This window comes from Gracilinanus agilis, chromosome 3 (genome assembly GCF_016433145.1).
Source record: "Gracilinanus agilis isolate LMUSP501 chromosome 3, AgileGrace, whole genome shotgun sequence".
NCBI lineage: Eukaryota > Metazoa > Chordata > Mammalia > Didelphimorphia > Didelphidae > Gracilinanus > Gracilinanus agilis.
The window spans coordinates 418586790-418600255 of NC_058132.1; the positions used below are offsets into that span (position 1 = coordinate 418586790).

At 34.4% G+C, this 13466-nt stretch overlaps 1 protein-coding gene across 1 annotated transcript in view; it reads right to left on the bottom strand.

Moving 5' to 3' along the window:
• The window catches only part of LTN1 (listerin E3 ubiquitin protein ligase 1), a 117222-nt gene that overhangs the window by 15352 nt on the left and 88404 nt on the right, over positions 1-13466 (bottom strand). The window contains exons 22-25 of the mRNA XM_044670278.1: positions 12846-13051; positions 10947-11177; positions 9252-9326; positions 4292-4478 (exon numbers count right to left, since the gene is read on the bottom strand). Of these exons, the coding sequence (XP_044526213.1) occupies positions 4292-4478; positions 9252-9326; positions 10947-11177; positions 12846-13051 (699 nt within the window). The remainder of the gene's footprint in view (positions 1-4291; positions 4479-9251; positions 9327-10946; positions 11178-12845; positions 13052-13466) is intronic.

Here is a 13466-nt window from a genome sequence, read left to right on the forward strand (position 1 = left end):
AATCTTTATAACGAAAAACTCTGACAGGGGTCTAATCACTCAAATATATAAGGAGTTAAAGCAATTGTATAAAGAATCAAGCCATTCCCCAATTGATAAATGGGCAAGAGACATGAATAGGCAATTTTCAGATAAAGAAATCAAAAGTATCAAAAAGCACATGAGAAAGTGTTCCAAATCTCTAATAATTAGAGAAATGCAAATCAAAATAACTCTGAGGTATCACCTCACACCTAGCAGATTGGCTAAAATGAAAGAAGGGGAGAGTAATGAATGTTGGAGGGGATGTGGCAAAATCGGGACATTGATGCATTGCTGGTGGAGTTGTGAAATAATCCAGCCATTCTGGCTGGCAATTTGGAACTATGCCCAAAGGGCTATAAAAGACTGCCTGTCCTTTGATCCAGCCATACCATTGCTGGGTTTGTACCCCAAAGAGATCATAGATAAACAGACTTGTATGAAAATATTTATAGCTGCGCTTTTTGTAGTGGCAAAAAACTGGAAAATGAGGAGATGTCCTTCAACTGGGGAATGGCTGAACAAATTGTGGTATATGCTGGTGATGGAATACTATTGTGCTAAAAGGAATAATAAACTGGAGGAATTCCATGCAAATTGGAGAGACCTCCAGGAAGTGATGCAGAGCGAAAGGAGCAGAGCCAGAAGAACATTGTACACAGAGACTGATATACTATGGTAAAATCAAATGTAATGGGCTCCTGTACCAGCAGCACTGCAATGACACAAGACAGCTCTGAGGGATTTATGGTAAAGATGCTACCCACATTCAGAGGAAGGACTGCAGGAGAGGAAACATATAAGATAAACAATTGCTTGAATGCATGGGCTGAGGCGGACATGAATGGGAAATAGACCCTGAACAAGGACACATGGTACAACCAGTGGAAATGTGCGTTGGCCATGGGTGGGGGGAGAGCGGGGGGGTGAAGGGGAAAGTAGGGGCATAAAGTATGTAAACAGATTAAAAACGAATATTAATAAATGTCTAATAAAAAAAAAGACAGGAGAATAAACTAAATTTTTCTTGACCATGATTTCCCTTCTACTTACTCAAATAAAGTTTAATTCCCTAACTGTGAGATAGACATGTGAGATAGAGAACATGTATTTTTACTATTTATAAATTCATATTTCCATTCACAACCAGTCATGACCAGAAAAAAGAATTCTATCAATTCATTTGTAACTTACACTGTTTACAGATAGTATTTCATTTTTTTTTAATATGTATATAACACTCCATCAGAGGCAGCAGGGCTGAGTGGACAGAATGCCAAACTGGGAGACAGTGAAGAAAAACTGAATATAAGTTCTACTGATAACAAAGATTGGCTGTACCATCTTGAACAAGTCATAGCTTTCCTCTCAGTGCCTTAGGCAATTCTCTAAGAATAGAGGCTAAATGGCTCTAGACCAAAAAAAAAAAAAAAAAAAGCAAATATAAACAAAAACAAAACTATTATTAGTCATCCCTTGAGTTTAGTTTTGGGCAGCTTTAACTGATTTTTTTCAACTATGTTCACATACACTAAACTCAATAAACTGAAATCTCAATAGCAATGGAATAAGCTGCTTGAAGGAAAAAGGAAAAAGAATTTTTTGTGGAAGCTAAAAACTGAAAACAAAATAGGTGTCCGTGGATTGAGGAAAATGGATCCAAAAACTGATACAAGAATATAAGCAGAGCAGCTAGTTGGCACAATGGATAATGGGCCAGGCCTGGAGTAAGGAGAACCTGGGTTCAAATATGGCCTAAGATACTTCCTGGCTGTGTGATCCTAGGCAAAGTCACAACTTCATTTGCTTAGTCCTTGCCCTTGTGTTGTAGAATTGTTACTAGGACAAAAAGTAAAGGTTAAAAAAAAGAATGGAATGGAATATTATCATACAATAAGCAATGATGAATATAAGAACTTAGAGAAACAAAGAAGATTTCTATGAAGTGATACAGAAGAATACAGAAAGAACCTGAAGGACAATGCTCACATTCAATCATAGTGGTGAATAAGAAAACTCCTTTTAAAATGTCAATATTTATTTTTATTTTTTCTTTATTTTATTCTAGTAACGAATTTACACATAAATTTTCCAAGGTTGCATGATTCATACTGTCTCCCTCCCCTCCTCCTTCCCTCTCCCAGAGTTGACAAGTAATTCCACTGGGTTATGCATGTATTATCACTCAAAACCCAATTCCATATTATTCATTATTTGTGAGAACAATCCTATAAAACCAAAACCCCAAATCATATACCCAAATAAAGAAGTGATAAATCATGTTTTCTTCTGCATTTCTATTCTAACTGTTCTTTCTCTAGATTTCCTTTTCCCAAGTCCATCAGAATTAAAACATCAATATTTGGATTAAATGCAGTGGTGTAAAAATAAAAGACGACTGTAAAACTAATGTAGGCAATGGATTGATTATGAGTTTTAAACTGATTTTAGATATTCTTGCTATGCTCACAAAGTATCCTCATTTTATATCAGTGAAGTGAAGCTCATAAGTGAACTTCCCTTCAGGACCAGGTGCAAGGACACTAAAGAGACTTTTTATGAAAAATAAAATGTTTATTGAGAGTATATGAGGATAAAAAAAGATTTCTAACTCTAAGGGATTCTAACTCCACCCAAATAAAACTCCCTGGTTCTGCAAGGAACCACTTCTCCTGTGTCCACAGACTACACTGGATCCTTCCTGATCTGACTAACCCAAATTTTTACTATTCTAAATAAACTAACACTATTATCCTTGTAATTCTTAACTTCCTCTCCAATTTATAAAAATAACAAAGGCTAGCTGGCTGAGTCTCAGCAAGAACCAAATTGGGACTCTGAGCCTTAATGGACTCAGAGTTCAAACCAAAGACCAGGGTTTTCTTTGGTCTTCTCAGAGTTAAAACAATCTATAAAACAGTAATTAATAGTGTTTCCCAAGTTGGAAAAAAAAACAAAACACTAAGCTCCTTCAGGTCTTTTCCTCCTTTCCTTCTACCTCAGACAGTAAGAGAGAGAGGTAAAGATGTTACCTCTTCAAGCCCTCAGAGGGAGACTCTCTCTGTGTGTGACTCTGCGAACTGCCAGAGACCAACTGTCCAGAAAAACCACTACAACTGCCAACATTTGAAACCGACACTGTCTCAGCTCTGCTTCAAACTCCAATTCTTTCTCAAGCCAGCTTCTCTATTTACCTCTAAACTAATAAAACAAGACTTGTTTTCTAATATCATCCATATAGTGGTCAGTCTTAGTTCCAGAGAACTGAAGACAATCATATCATTCCTCTTTATGCAGACTTGGTAAAACTGGGTACAGAGTCCTATATAATGTGTCAATTAAGGTATCTATATTTCTGCTTTAAAAACAGCAGAGTGTGATTTCAGCCCAGCCAGAGATGAACTAGGAGGCAAGGAAACAATGACCTGGCTACATCCATCCTAAAGAAAAAGAGACTAAAATCCAACTGTTCCCTCCAGAAACATCTTGGAGCAGGGATTAAGGTGTGTAAAAAGCAAATTCCACAATGTTGAAGGCACTTAGGGCAGTATGCAATTTAAATATACTTCCCATAAAAGGGGGAAGAATTAGAAAGAGAATAGGTATGCTATAAGAAATGATGAACAGTATGATTTCAGAAAAAGCTGGAAAGACCTCCATAAACTGATGCAGAGTAAAATAAGAAAAACTAGGCAATACACAGTAACAGCAATATTGTGGAATGATCAAATGGGATAGACTTTGCTACTAACAACAATACAATGACCCAGAACAATTCTGAGGGACTTATGAAAAAGAGTTCTGCCCACTCCAGAGAAAGAACTGTTGGAGTATAAATGCAGACGAAAGCATATAATTTATTACTTTTTTATTTGGGTATATGTTTGGGGTAAAATGAATAATATGGAAATATGTTTTGTGTGGCAAAGCCCAGATTGAATTGCTTGTCAACTCTGGGACGTGAGAGGGAAAAAATAAAGATCATATATTTGGGAAACTTACGTGGAGATTTGTTATTACAATAAAATAAATTTAAATTAAATAAAAAATCTTGGGGGGGAGAATAAATAAATAAATGAAAGAAAGTGAACAATAGGGGCAATAAGGAGGGTGGGGAAAGAAAAATAAGGGACAGGGAGGTAAAAGAAGAGGTAAGAGGAAGTTTAAACTAAGTTTTCCGTTTATCAGAAAAGATGAAAAAATATATTCTCTATTTTATTTTAGTAGGATATATAGAATTAGGCAGGACAGAGTGAAATTTTGGACATACCTGAGATGTAGATGCTTTAAAAAAGGTAAGTATTAATTTCCATGTGAGGAGGTACCCCAAAACATAGCAGAACTCCTCACTTAATGGCTGAATAACTACAAATTCTCCAACAGGATAACACTCCAGAATGTTTTCTAATAAATCTTCCAGGATTCCAAGGACAGTCATCAAAGCTGCAGGTGGTGACCTAGGAAATAATGATAAATTAGAGATTGAAGAATGTTTTATGAAATAAAAATATTTCTATAGAACCAATTTGCTACCAAATTTGCTATTATTTAAATGCCTCGGCTATCTTGGTCCTTAAGTCTCTTCAAGTTACATTTTTAAACTCAAAATACAATGCAATTATACAAATTAATGGGCAATTTATGCAACTGTGAATACTAGTTAGTTCTAAATCAAAGCTTTTATCACAATACAAGGTTATTTCCTTTTTTTAAATTACTGTAGCTTTAAAGAAGGGAAAATAAAGAGTCTTGATGCTTAATAATGATCACAAGAATAATATATTTCAATTATTTAAGGATGTTTATGTATGTACTTTCTATGTTTAGTATGTACTTTCTACTCACATAAATTACAATGCCTCTAAAATTTGATGGATAGTCTTCTGGAGCTGCTATAGTCAAAAAATTCACCCCTTTGCAAGCAACTTATTGATAAACCTTCCAAAACTTACATTGGCTAGCTCTCAGATGACAGACATAAAATTCCTAATTAGGCCTGCTAGCTTGCCTAAGAAGTGGCAAAGCTTATAACCCATTGGCATAGGCTTAGAATATCAGGATAGGAATAGATTTTTTGTATAAGTTACACATTAAAAAATTATCTAATTTTTATCACAAAGCAAAGTTGGAAACTTTCTCTTTCAGCTATAATCACTGAGACTAAGAAAGATTCAAACTATTTATCTCCAAGATCAAAGCTGATCAATTTACTAGCTATGTTTTTCTCATGGCAAGAGGAGAATGGTCCTATCCTTGGCTCCCAATTTCCTGAGGCTAGAAGAATGTTGGAATAGGTGAGAACTCCCAATATCCAATGATGGCTCTTTAAATTTACTGTTTTTGGGGGCAGCTGGATACTTCAGTGGGTTTAGAGCCAGGCCTAGAGAGGGGAGGTCCTAGATTCAAATCTGGCCTCAGACAATTACCAGCTGTGTGACCCTGGGTAAGTCACTTAACCCCCATTGGCTAGCCTTTACCGCTCTTCTGCCTTGGAACCAATACACAGTATTGATTCTAAGACAGAAGGTAAGAGTTTAAAAAAATTTTTTTACTGTTTTCTCTACTATATCACATTAAGTGTGCCATGCCTTCCTACTGTAAACACAAAACTTTCAGGGTTTTACATAATCACCTATTTCTCTCCTTCCTTTCTTCCTTTTTTGGGAGGGAAGAGAAGGGATATGAGATGGAAATGAATAAGACTGATTTCCCATCTATGTACACATTATTAAAGAAATTCTAGTCCTACAAAAGAAAAAGAAAACAAATTTCTCTGATAATTAAACTAAATTCAATTTAACAAATGCACATTAAGTGCAACACATGGGAGCTCCTTATTTATTTTTGTGCTTCTTCTGTAGGGTAGCATTAAGGGCCTACTATGTGCAACAACAGGGACAGCTACAGTGGATAGAGCACTGGGCCTGGAAATAGGAAGACTCATGTTCATGAGTTCAAATCCAGCCTCAGATATTTATTAGCTGTGTGACCCTGGGCAAGTCACTTAATCTTGTTTGCCTCTGTTTCTCATCTGAAAAATGAGCTGGAAAATGAAATGGCCAACCAGTATCTTTGCCAATAAAACCCTAAAAGTGGGGTCAGGAAAGGACAGACATACTGGGAACAACTGAGCAACAACCAAAAAATGTCCAACACGCTTTAACTATTTGAAAATGATATAGCCCCTGCCCTCCAAGGAGCATACCTTCTATAGATAGTATACAACATGTACAGTCCAGAATGAATTGAAACAAATTGATGGCAAAAAACTGAAATTATATCTAATTGCCATTTCTGGCCAATTCTTCTTGATTCACGTATCACAAAACTGAAGATATGATGATACACAAAAGGAAGACCTTTCTAAATAATTAATCTAAGGAGTAAGTTTTATCCCTACTCTTAAGATAGAGCTTGGCACATAATAATCATTTACTAAATCCTTTTTTTTCATTCATTCCCTTTGAAGCCTTTTAACATTAAGTGTCAAGTATCCAAATAAATAAGAGGCAGCTAGGTAGCTCAGCAAGTAAGTGCTGGACCTTCATAAGAAAGACTTCAGTTCGAGTTCATTCAGACATTAGTTGTGTGACTCTGAGCAACCTCTATTTGCTTCAGTTTTCTCCTATGTAAAATGGGGATAATAGCAGCAGCTATCTTGCAATGTTGTTGTGAGGATTAAATTAGATAATATTTATAAAGTGCTTAACACATAATAGGCTCTTTATGAATGCTTATTCCATGCTGTCTTATTAAGTGTGAGGTCATCTGATGTGACTTTAGAAAGAGAAAATAAATCTGCCATGGGGTACCTGTATGACACTGGGCAAGTTATTCAACCTCCATGATCTCTATTTCTTCATCTCTAAAATAAGAGTGTTGGAATTTTCTTCATCTCTAAAATAAGAGTGTTGGAATTTAGGCATAGCACCTCTAAAAGACCCTCCTATCTATGGTCTATGGTCCTAACGTCTTTTCTGTCTATGATCCTATGATAACCTATCTAGTGTTTTTAGTGTTCATTAAAAAACATAATTGTTCTGACTCCTTATTTCACATATGGAATTGAAAGCAGTTTCAAAGGAAGTGTGCTTATAAGCAAAAGATCCTGACAGAGACTTACTAGTGATTAAATTCATTCTTACAAAAGAACAAAAAGGAGTTATTTCACTTGAAGCCAACATTACTATAACAAAAAGCAATCAGGGGGCAGCTGGGTAGCTCAGTGGATTGAGAGTCAGGCCTAGAGACAGGAGGTCCTAGGTTAAAATCTGGCCTCAGACACTTCCCAGCTGTGTGACCCTGGGCAAGTCACTTGACCCCCATTGCCTACCCTTACCAATCTTCCACCTATAAGTCAATACACAGAAGTTAAGGGTTTAAAATTAAAAAAAAACAAAACAAAACAAAAAAAAGCAATCAATAAAAATTTACTAAATGCCTATTATGTGCTGAGCACTATGGGGGATATAAAATAAATACAAGACATAGGATCTGCCTTTGATGGAAAACAATAGTTTATATGAATTGTTAAACTGTGTGGTCTAAAATAATTCTGAAGTTTATAGTCACAGAAAAATTCCTATTAAAGGTATAGACCTGTATCTGGAAGAATTTGGATATCCAGAGAAGAAAAAAGGCATTTTGCACCAAGAAGACAACAGAAGCAAAGACAGAAGAAAGAATAAAAAATGAGCTCTGTATGTTGCATATGAAGGAGTCTGACTTCATTCAAGAGGATAATGTGCTTTTTAAGAGAAGAAAAATATCTAACTATAATATCAGAAGAGTTCTGGTTAAATATTATAAGTTGTTAATTAGAAAGTTTCCTTTCCACATCATTATTCCCACTGCTTTTGTCTTTCATTTTCAAAGAGGACTAATGACATCATGGGGTGATGTTTTGACTTGGAAGAGAACTGGATTTAAAGGAGGCAGAAGTGAATGAAGTTGTCAGCCTCGGTCTCTCTTCCAGTCATCAACATCCAGTGGCAAAACAAGGCAACTGGTGATGGCCCAGGATATAGTGGATAACCTTGCCACCTCTGATTTTTAACCGAGCAAAAGTACTCCATAGCACCTGCTTCCATCTTTGTGGCTATTGGAACTAATTGTTTTCATTCGCCCATTCAATATGGGGAGAAGACTTTGTATACCTGAAGTAGACACTAGCTAACAGGTTTGAGGCCTGTCAACTACCCTCAAAATTATTCCCACTACTAGCAGCCCATCTTACTTCATAATTAAACTATTTCAGTCAAAACCTGACCTCACCTCCAATCTTTTTCCCTACCACCAATTTTTATCCTGAAAACTGTTTCTAAAATACCACTATAATCACATCATACGTCGATTCAAAAATTTTCAATGAGTCCAGATCACCTTAAAGCAAGTTGAAAGAAAGGCAGTATATAATGATATGGAAGAGCCACAGACTCAATTAAAAAAAAAAAACAAAAAAAACCCTAGGTTGCACCACTGGTCTGCCAGCTGTGTAGATGTGTAGATGCGTTGGGGTAAGTCACAATCTTTTTATCCTTGGTTTCCACATCATCAAAAAGTGAGAAATCTGGACTAAAGATTCCATTAATTCTTTAAAATTCTATGATTACGCTATTCCTTTGCCAGGCATTTCTATTTCTCTTGTAATGTCTTCACTTACTACCCATGTACCTAAGGTACAACGGAATAATAGCACTGGCTATAGAACTAAAAAATGTGAATTTGAATCTCACTGTTGACACATACTATGCAACTGTGGGCAATTTTAAATTCCCTGGGACTCAGATTTTTCATCTGTAAAATGAGAGGATTGTACTAAAATGGTCTCTGAGGTCCCTTCCAGCTCTTTATCTATGAATTCTATGAGATTATTACTTGTTCCTCTAAATGCTTAAAACAGTTATTTTCTAATACAATTTTTAATACATTTTTTAAAACTTTTATTCAAATATTTTATTATTATTTTTATGGTTCTGTTTATCTTGCAACTGTATTCTAAGCTTCTTGAGGGCCAAAGGGCAGTCTCTTGCTTATATCAATTTGTATTCTCAGTATTAATGCCTTGCCAAAAGTGTTTAACTAATATTTGTTCAAAGAGTCACTCACAATGGGTCACAAACTCTAGGTCACAAAACCTTAATAATTATAATGATAAAGTAAATTGAAATCAACTACTAGACATTAAAAAGTTTCAACTACAATTAAATTAAAATTTTTTTTAATCTCACAAAGCAGGTTCTTCTTCTTCATCAACATATGACTTAAGATCATCATCATCAAACTTTGGCAATTCAGGCATCAACCTAAGGGATGGAGGAAGAAATATTACTTTTAAAAACTTTTTTTCTGCTTCTTCAATTATACTTAAGATTATATTAGAACAGTAAATTGAAATAATCCATGGGGACAAAGTTTCCAAAGTATGTAAATGCATGTAGCATAGCTTAAGACACCATGCAACTAGAATTTGTATGAAGTGATTTAGAAAAAAAAAAGCAGAATAACCAATAAAATATTCACAATAAATACAATACACAAATGCAAATAAGGTCAACACAACAAAGAGAGGCAACAAAATTTTGTTTTTTAACCTTGCTATTAAAGTTAAAGGTCTCTCCCTTTCTGACACCCCACACCCCTTTCCTGTCAACAATTTTTCTAGAAATGTACTTTTTCAAATCATTTTTTCAAAATCATTCACTGGGATGTTTGTTATCTGCTATGTTAAAAGAAAATATATCCGTATTTTTAAAAATAAAAGGGAAAACAAGTCTAAAAACTCAACATTTTTGCTACTAAATATTAACTTGTAGACAATGTGAATGTTTTAAACCCATATGATCCTGTAACTGTTCATCTTTAATATTATATAAATTTTCTTTTAAAATAAGTTCCTTAGAAAATGTTTCCTTTAAAAAGAAAAAAAACCTTACCTTCTGCCTTGGAGTCAATACTGTGTAGTGGCTCCAAGGCAGAAGAGTGGTAAGGGCTAGGGAATGGGGGTCAAGTGACTTGCCCAGGGTCACACAGCTGGGAAGTGTCTGAGGCCAGATTTGAACCCAGGACTTCCCATCTCTAGGCCTAGCTCTCAATGAGACCCCCATTGCCTACCCTAACCACTCTTCTGTCTTGGCTCCAAGACAGAAGGTAAGGTAAGGTAAGGTAAGGGTTTAAAAAAAAAAAGAAAAGAAATATTAAGCAACAAAAAAAAAGAAATCTGTCATTTTACTGATAAGGGCTACTACTTTCAAGCATATATTATCAGTAAAATGACGGAGGTACACTAGATGAACTCTAAGACTCCTTCCAATTCTGTAATAATTCTACGATGAATTTTAAAAATTATTTTAAAAGTAAGAATATCTAAGTGGTGCAGTCAGTAGGACACTAGATCTGAAGTCAGGAACATTTTATTTCAAATCAGATAAGTTGTGTAACTCTGGTTAGGTCATGTAACCCTGCCTGCCTCAGTTTTCTCATCAATAAAATGAGGATAATAATAGCATCTACCTCCCAAAACTGTTGTGAACTCTGGTTAGCATTATTAATTTAAAATACCTTAATAATTTAAATAGTTAAAATTCACACAGACTGAAAGTACAGATCTAAGTGCAACTTCCCTAAAAATAGAAACTAATTTTAAAATGAATCCTAACTTAAAGAAATTAGTGCCACATTATTAAAAGTATAGCACACTTTCTTCATTTAATATAGTTCCTAAATGAATTTATTGCATGAAACTTTGTCACATAAATTTAAATTCTCTAAATTTTTCACTGTTTAGATAACACTTTAGATAAAATTATCTGAATTATCCAACTTATTAAATAAATAAAAAAACTAATGATACACACATATACATTTTTCAAAGGATGAAAATTAAACAAAACCCAATACAATCAGTACATTAATTGAATTCTTACTTATATAACATATGATAAACTGCAATTTGCACAGGTCTAGCTCTGAAGTGAAGTAATGGGGCTAGTGTATTTAACAAAGTCTGGAGCCTTTCCGGAAGGTTTGTCTTTTGGTCAGAAGTTAATCTAACGGAGAGTTTGTGATTGAGCAGTTGATCCTTTGAGATGTATGTTAGAGTTTCGCCCAAAGGTATCAGCACTGAATTCTGAAAAGATGTTTCTGAAGTATCTTTGCTTTCTTCTAATAAAAGAAAAACAAAACAAAACCAAAACTTCCATGAAACTATTACTGTAATGAATATTTGATAGAAAAATCAATAGACAGCAGCAGAATTTTATTACTATAAACTAAATGAAACATACAATGAATTGTTTTGTTACCTAGAAATACAAATACAATATTATGGCCTTTAATTATGTTTTGAAGCTAGTAATTCTTTTTAAGAAGTCCTATACTCAGTTAAGACATGCTATTTAAGACTTAAGATATTATTATTAGTCATCTTAATCTTTCAATCATTTTTAGTGAAAAGCAATATTATAATCTAACTTATACTTTGAATAATCAACCTTTTAACAACTTTTCTCCTTTATTAACAACAGTTATAATCCAATGTTTCTTTTATTTGAAATAATAATAATAGGCCTCCCTACCTTAAAAAGCAAAAGAATTTTGAAATTTCCTAAACAACCAAATGACCCATATATGCACCTTTGGATAGAATCAAGATGCCTTTCCTTAAGGACGTCCTCCACCTCCTTTTCTTTTTCTTCAACAAGGACCTATTCATATACTGCTGACCTCAAAAGGAAAGGAATGGTTTGGAAAAAACTTTGTGTAACATGCATGGTCTAAAATCTTTGATAAGCAAGAGACTTTTTTCACAACATTTCCATCCAAATTGGCACCTCCCAAGAACAAAACATTTGACATAACTAGAAAGTTAAACAATCTTTCTAGTTAGCAAAAATGCTTGACTGTTTATTTCAACCTCTTAAAAAAAAGTTTACTAGGAGGGAGAAGTAGTTTTGTCATGCTAGAAACAAAAGGCTTGTGAAGTGAACAGAACTAGTTCACTGTGCACAGCAACACAACACAGTTGAAAGGCTAAGTAATTGTGAAAGACCTAGCTACTCTGATCAATACAATGATCCATGATAATTCCAAAAGATTCATAATGAAAAAGAAGTTATCCAACATCAGAGAAAACTGATGAACTCTGAGTCCAAACTGAAGTATAATTCTTATTTTCTCCCCCAATACAGTTAATAGGGAATATATTTTGCATAACTTCACATGTATAAGTTATTTCACAGGGGAGGGGAGGTAGGAGATGGAGCAGACTGGGAGAAATGAGAGACTTTGCAACTAAAAATTTAAAAAAAGAATGTTGAAAATAATTAAAAAAAAGACATTTCTTGACTTTTGCTTATTGTATTGTTTTGGGGAGGAATTTTCTAAGTTTCATATGTGTATTCAACTCAAGTTATATTATTTGAATGTTGCAAAAAGCAACATAACTGCTATAATTTCTCCTTTTATTTTTTTTTAACCCTTACCTTCTGTATTAGTATGAACACTATGTATTGATTTTAAGGCAGAACAGAAGGGTGTTAAGGGCTAGTCAATTGTGGTTAAGTGACTTGCCCAAGGTCACATAGCCAGAAGTGTCTGAGGCCAGATTTGACCCCAGGACTTCTTGTCTCCGTGCCTTGCTTGCTGCCACCAGCAGCTATAATTTCTACCTCTCTCTTGACATTCTTCAGCTTATCCTTCTAATACCACTTCATTTATAATATTTCAATTTCTTTTAGTCTTTAATTTTAAAAGATAAATCTAAAGAGAATTTTCTGGATAAATCTCATGAATATCATGTTACCATCAACTATTTCACTTTTTACTTGCCTGTAATCTTCACCAAAAGAGGTAAAAGTAAACTGTGTATGCCTTCAGAAAAAAATTCATGCCATTCACTGATTAGGTTTACAGGAAGATTGCTGCTTATAGAACTAAAATAAGCACTCAGAGTACAGGCCAAATCACAGCTAACACAGGCAAATAGTTGTACAAGTGGAACAGGATACAGTGCATGATTTTCACTTGTTGTCTGGAAAAAAAAACAGGCAGAATTAATTGAGCAGAAATCTAATTATTAAAATCAGATGCAATAATGGTAGAATATTTACATTATACTTTAAGACTTTAGAAAGCATTTCAAGTATATTTATCTCTTTTGATCCTTAAAAATAATCTTATGAAAAACATTTCTTAAAGCTAGGAAAACAAGCTCAGAGAAGTAACTTACCCAGGATCACACAATTATTTTTTTTAATTAAATTTTATTTTTTCAATCAACAAAAATGTGCCTTTTCTCTTCCCCTTTCCCTCCAGAATCCTCCACTCCCCAAATCCTACACTCTTGAGGACAAAAGAAAAAGAACACTGCTTGAAATATGTATATTGAAGCAAAATAAATTTCTGTATTGGCCATATCGAAAAGGGAAAAAATGCATCAGCTCTAT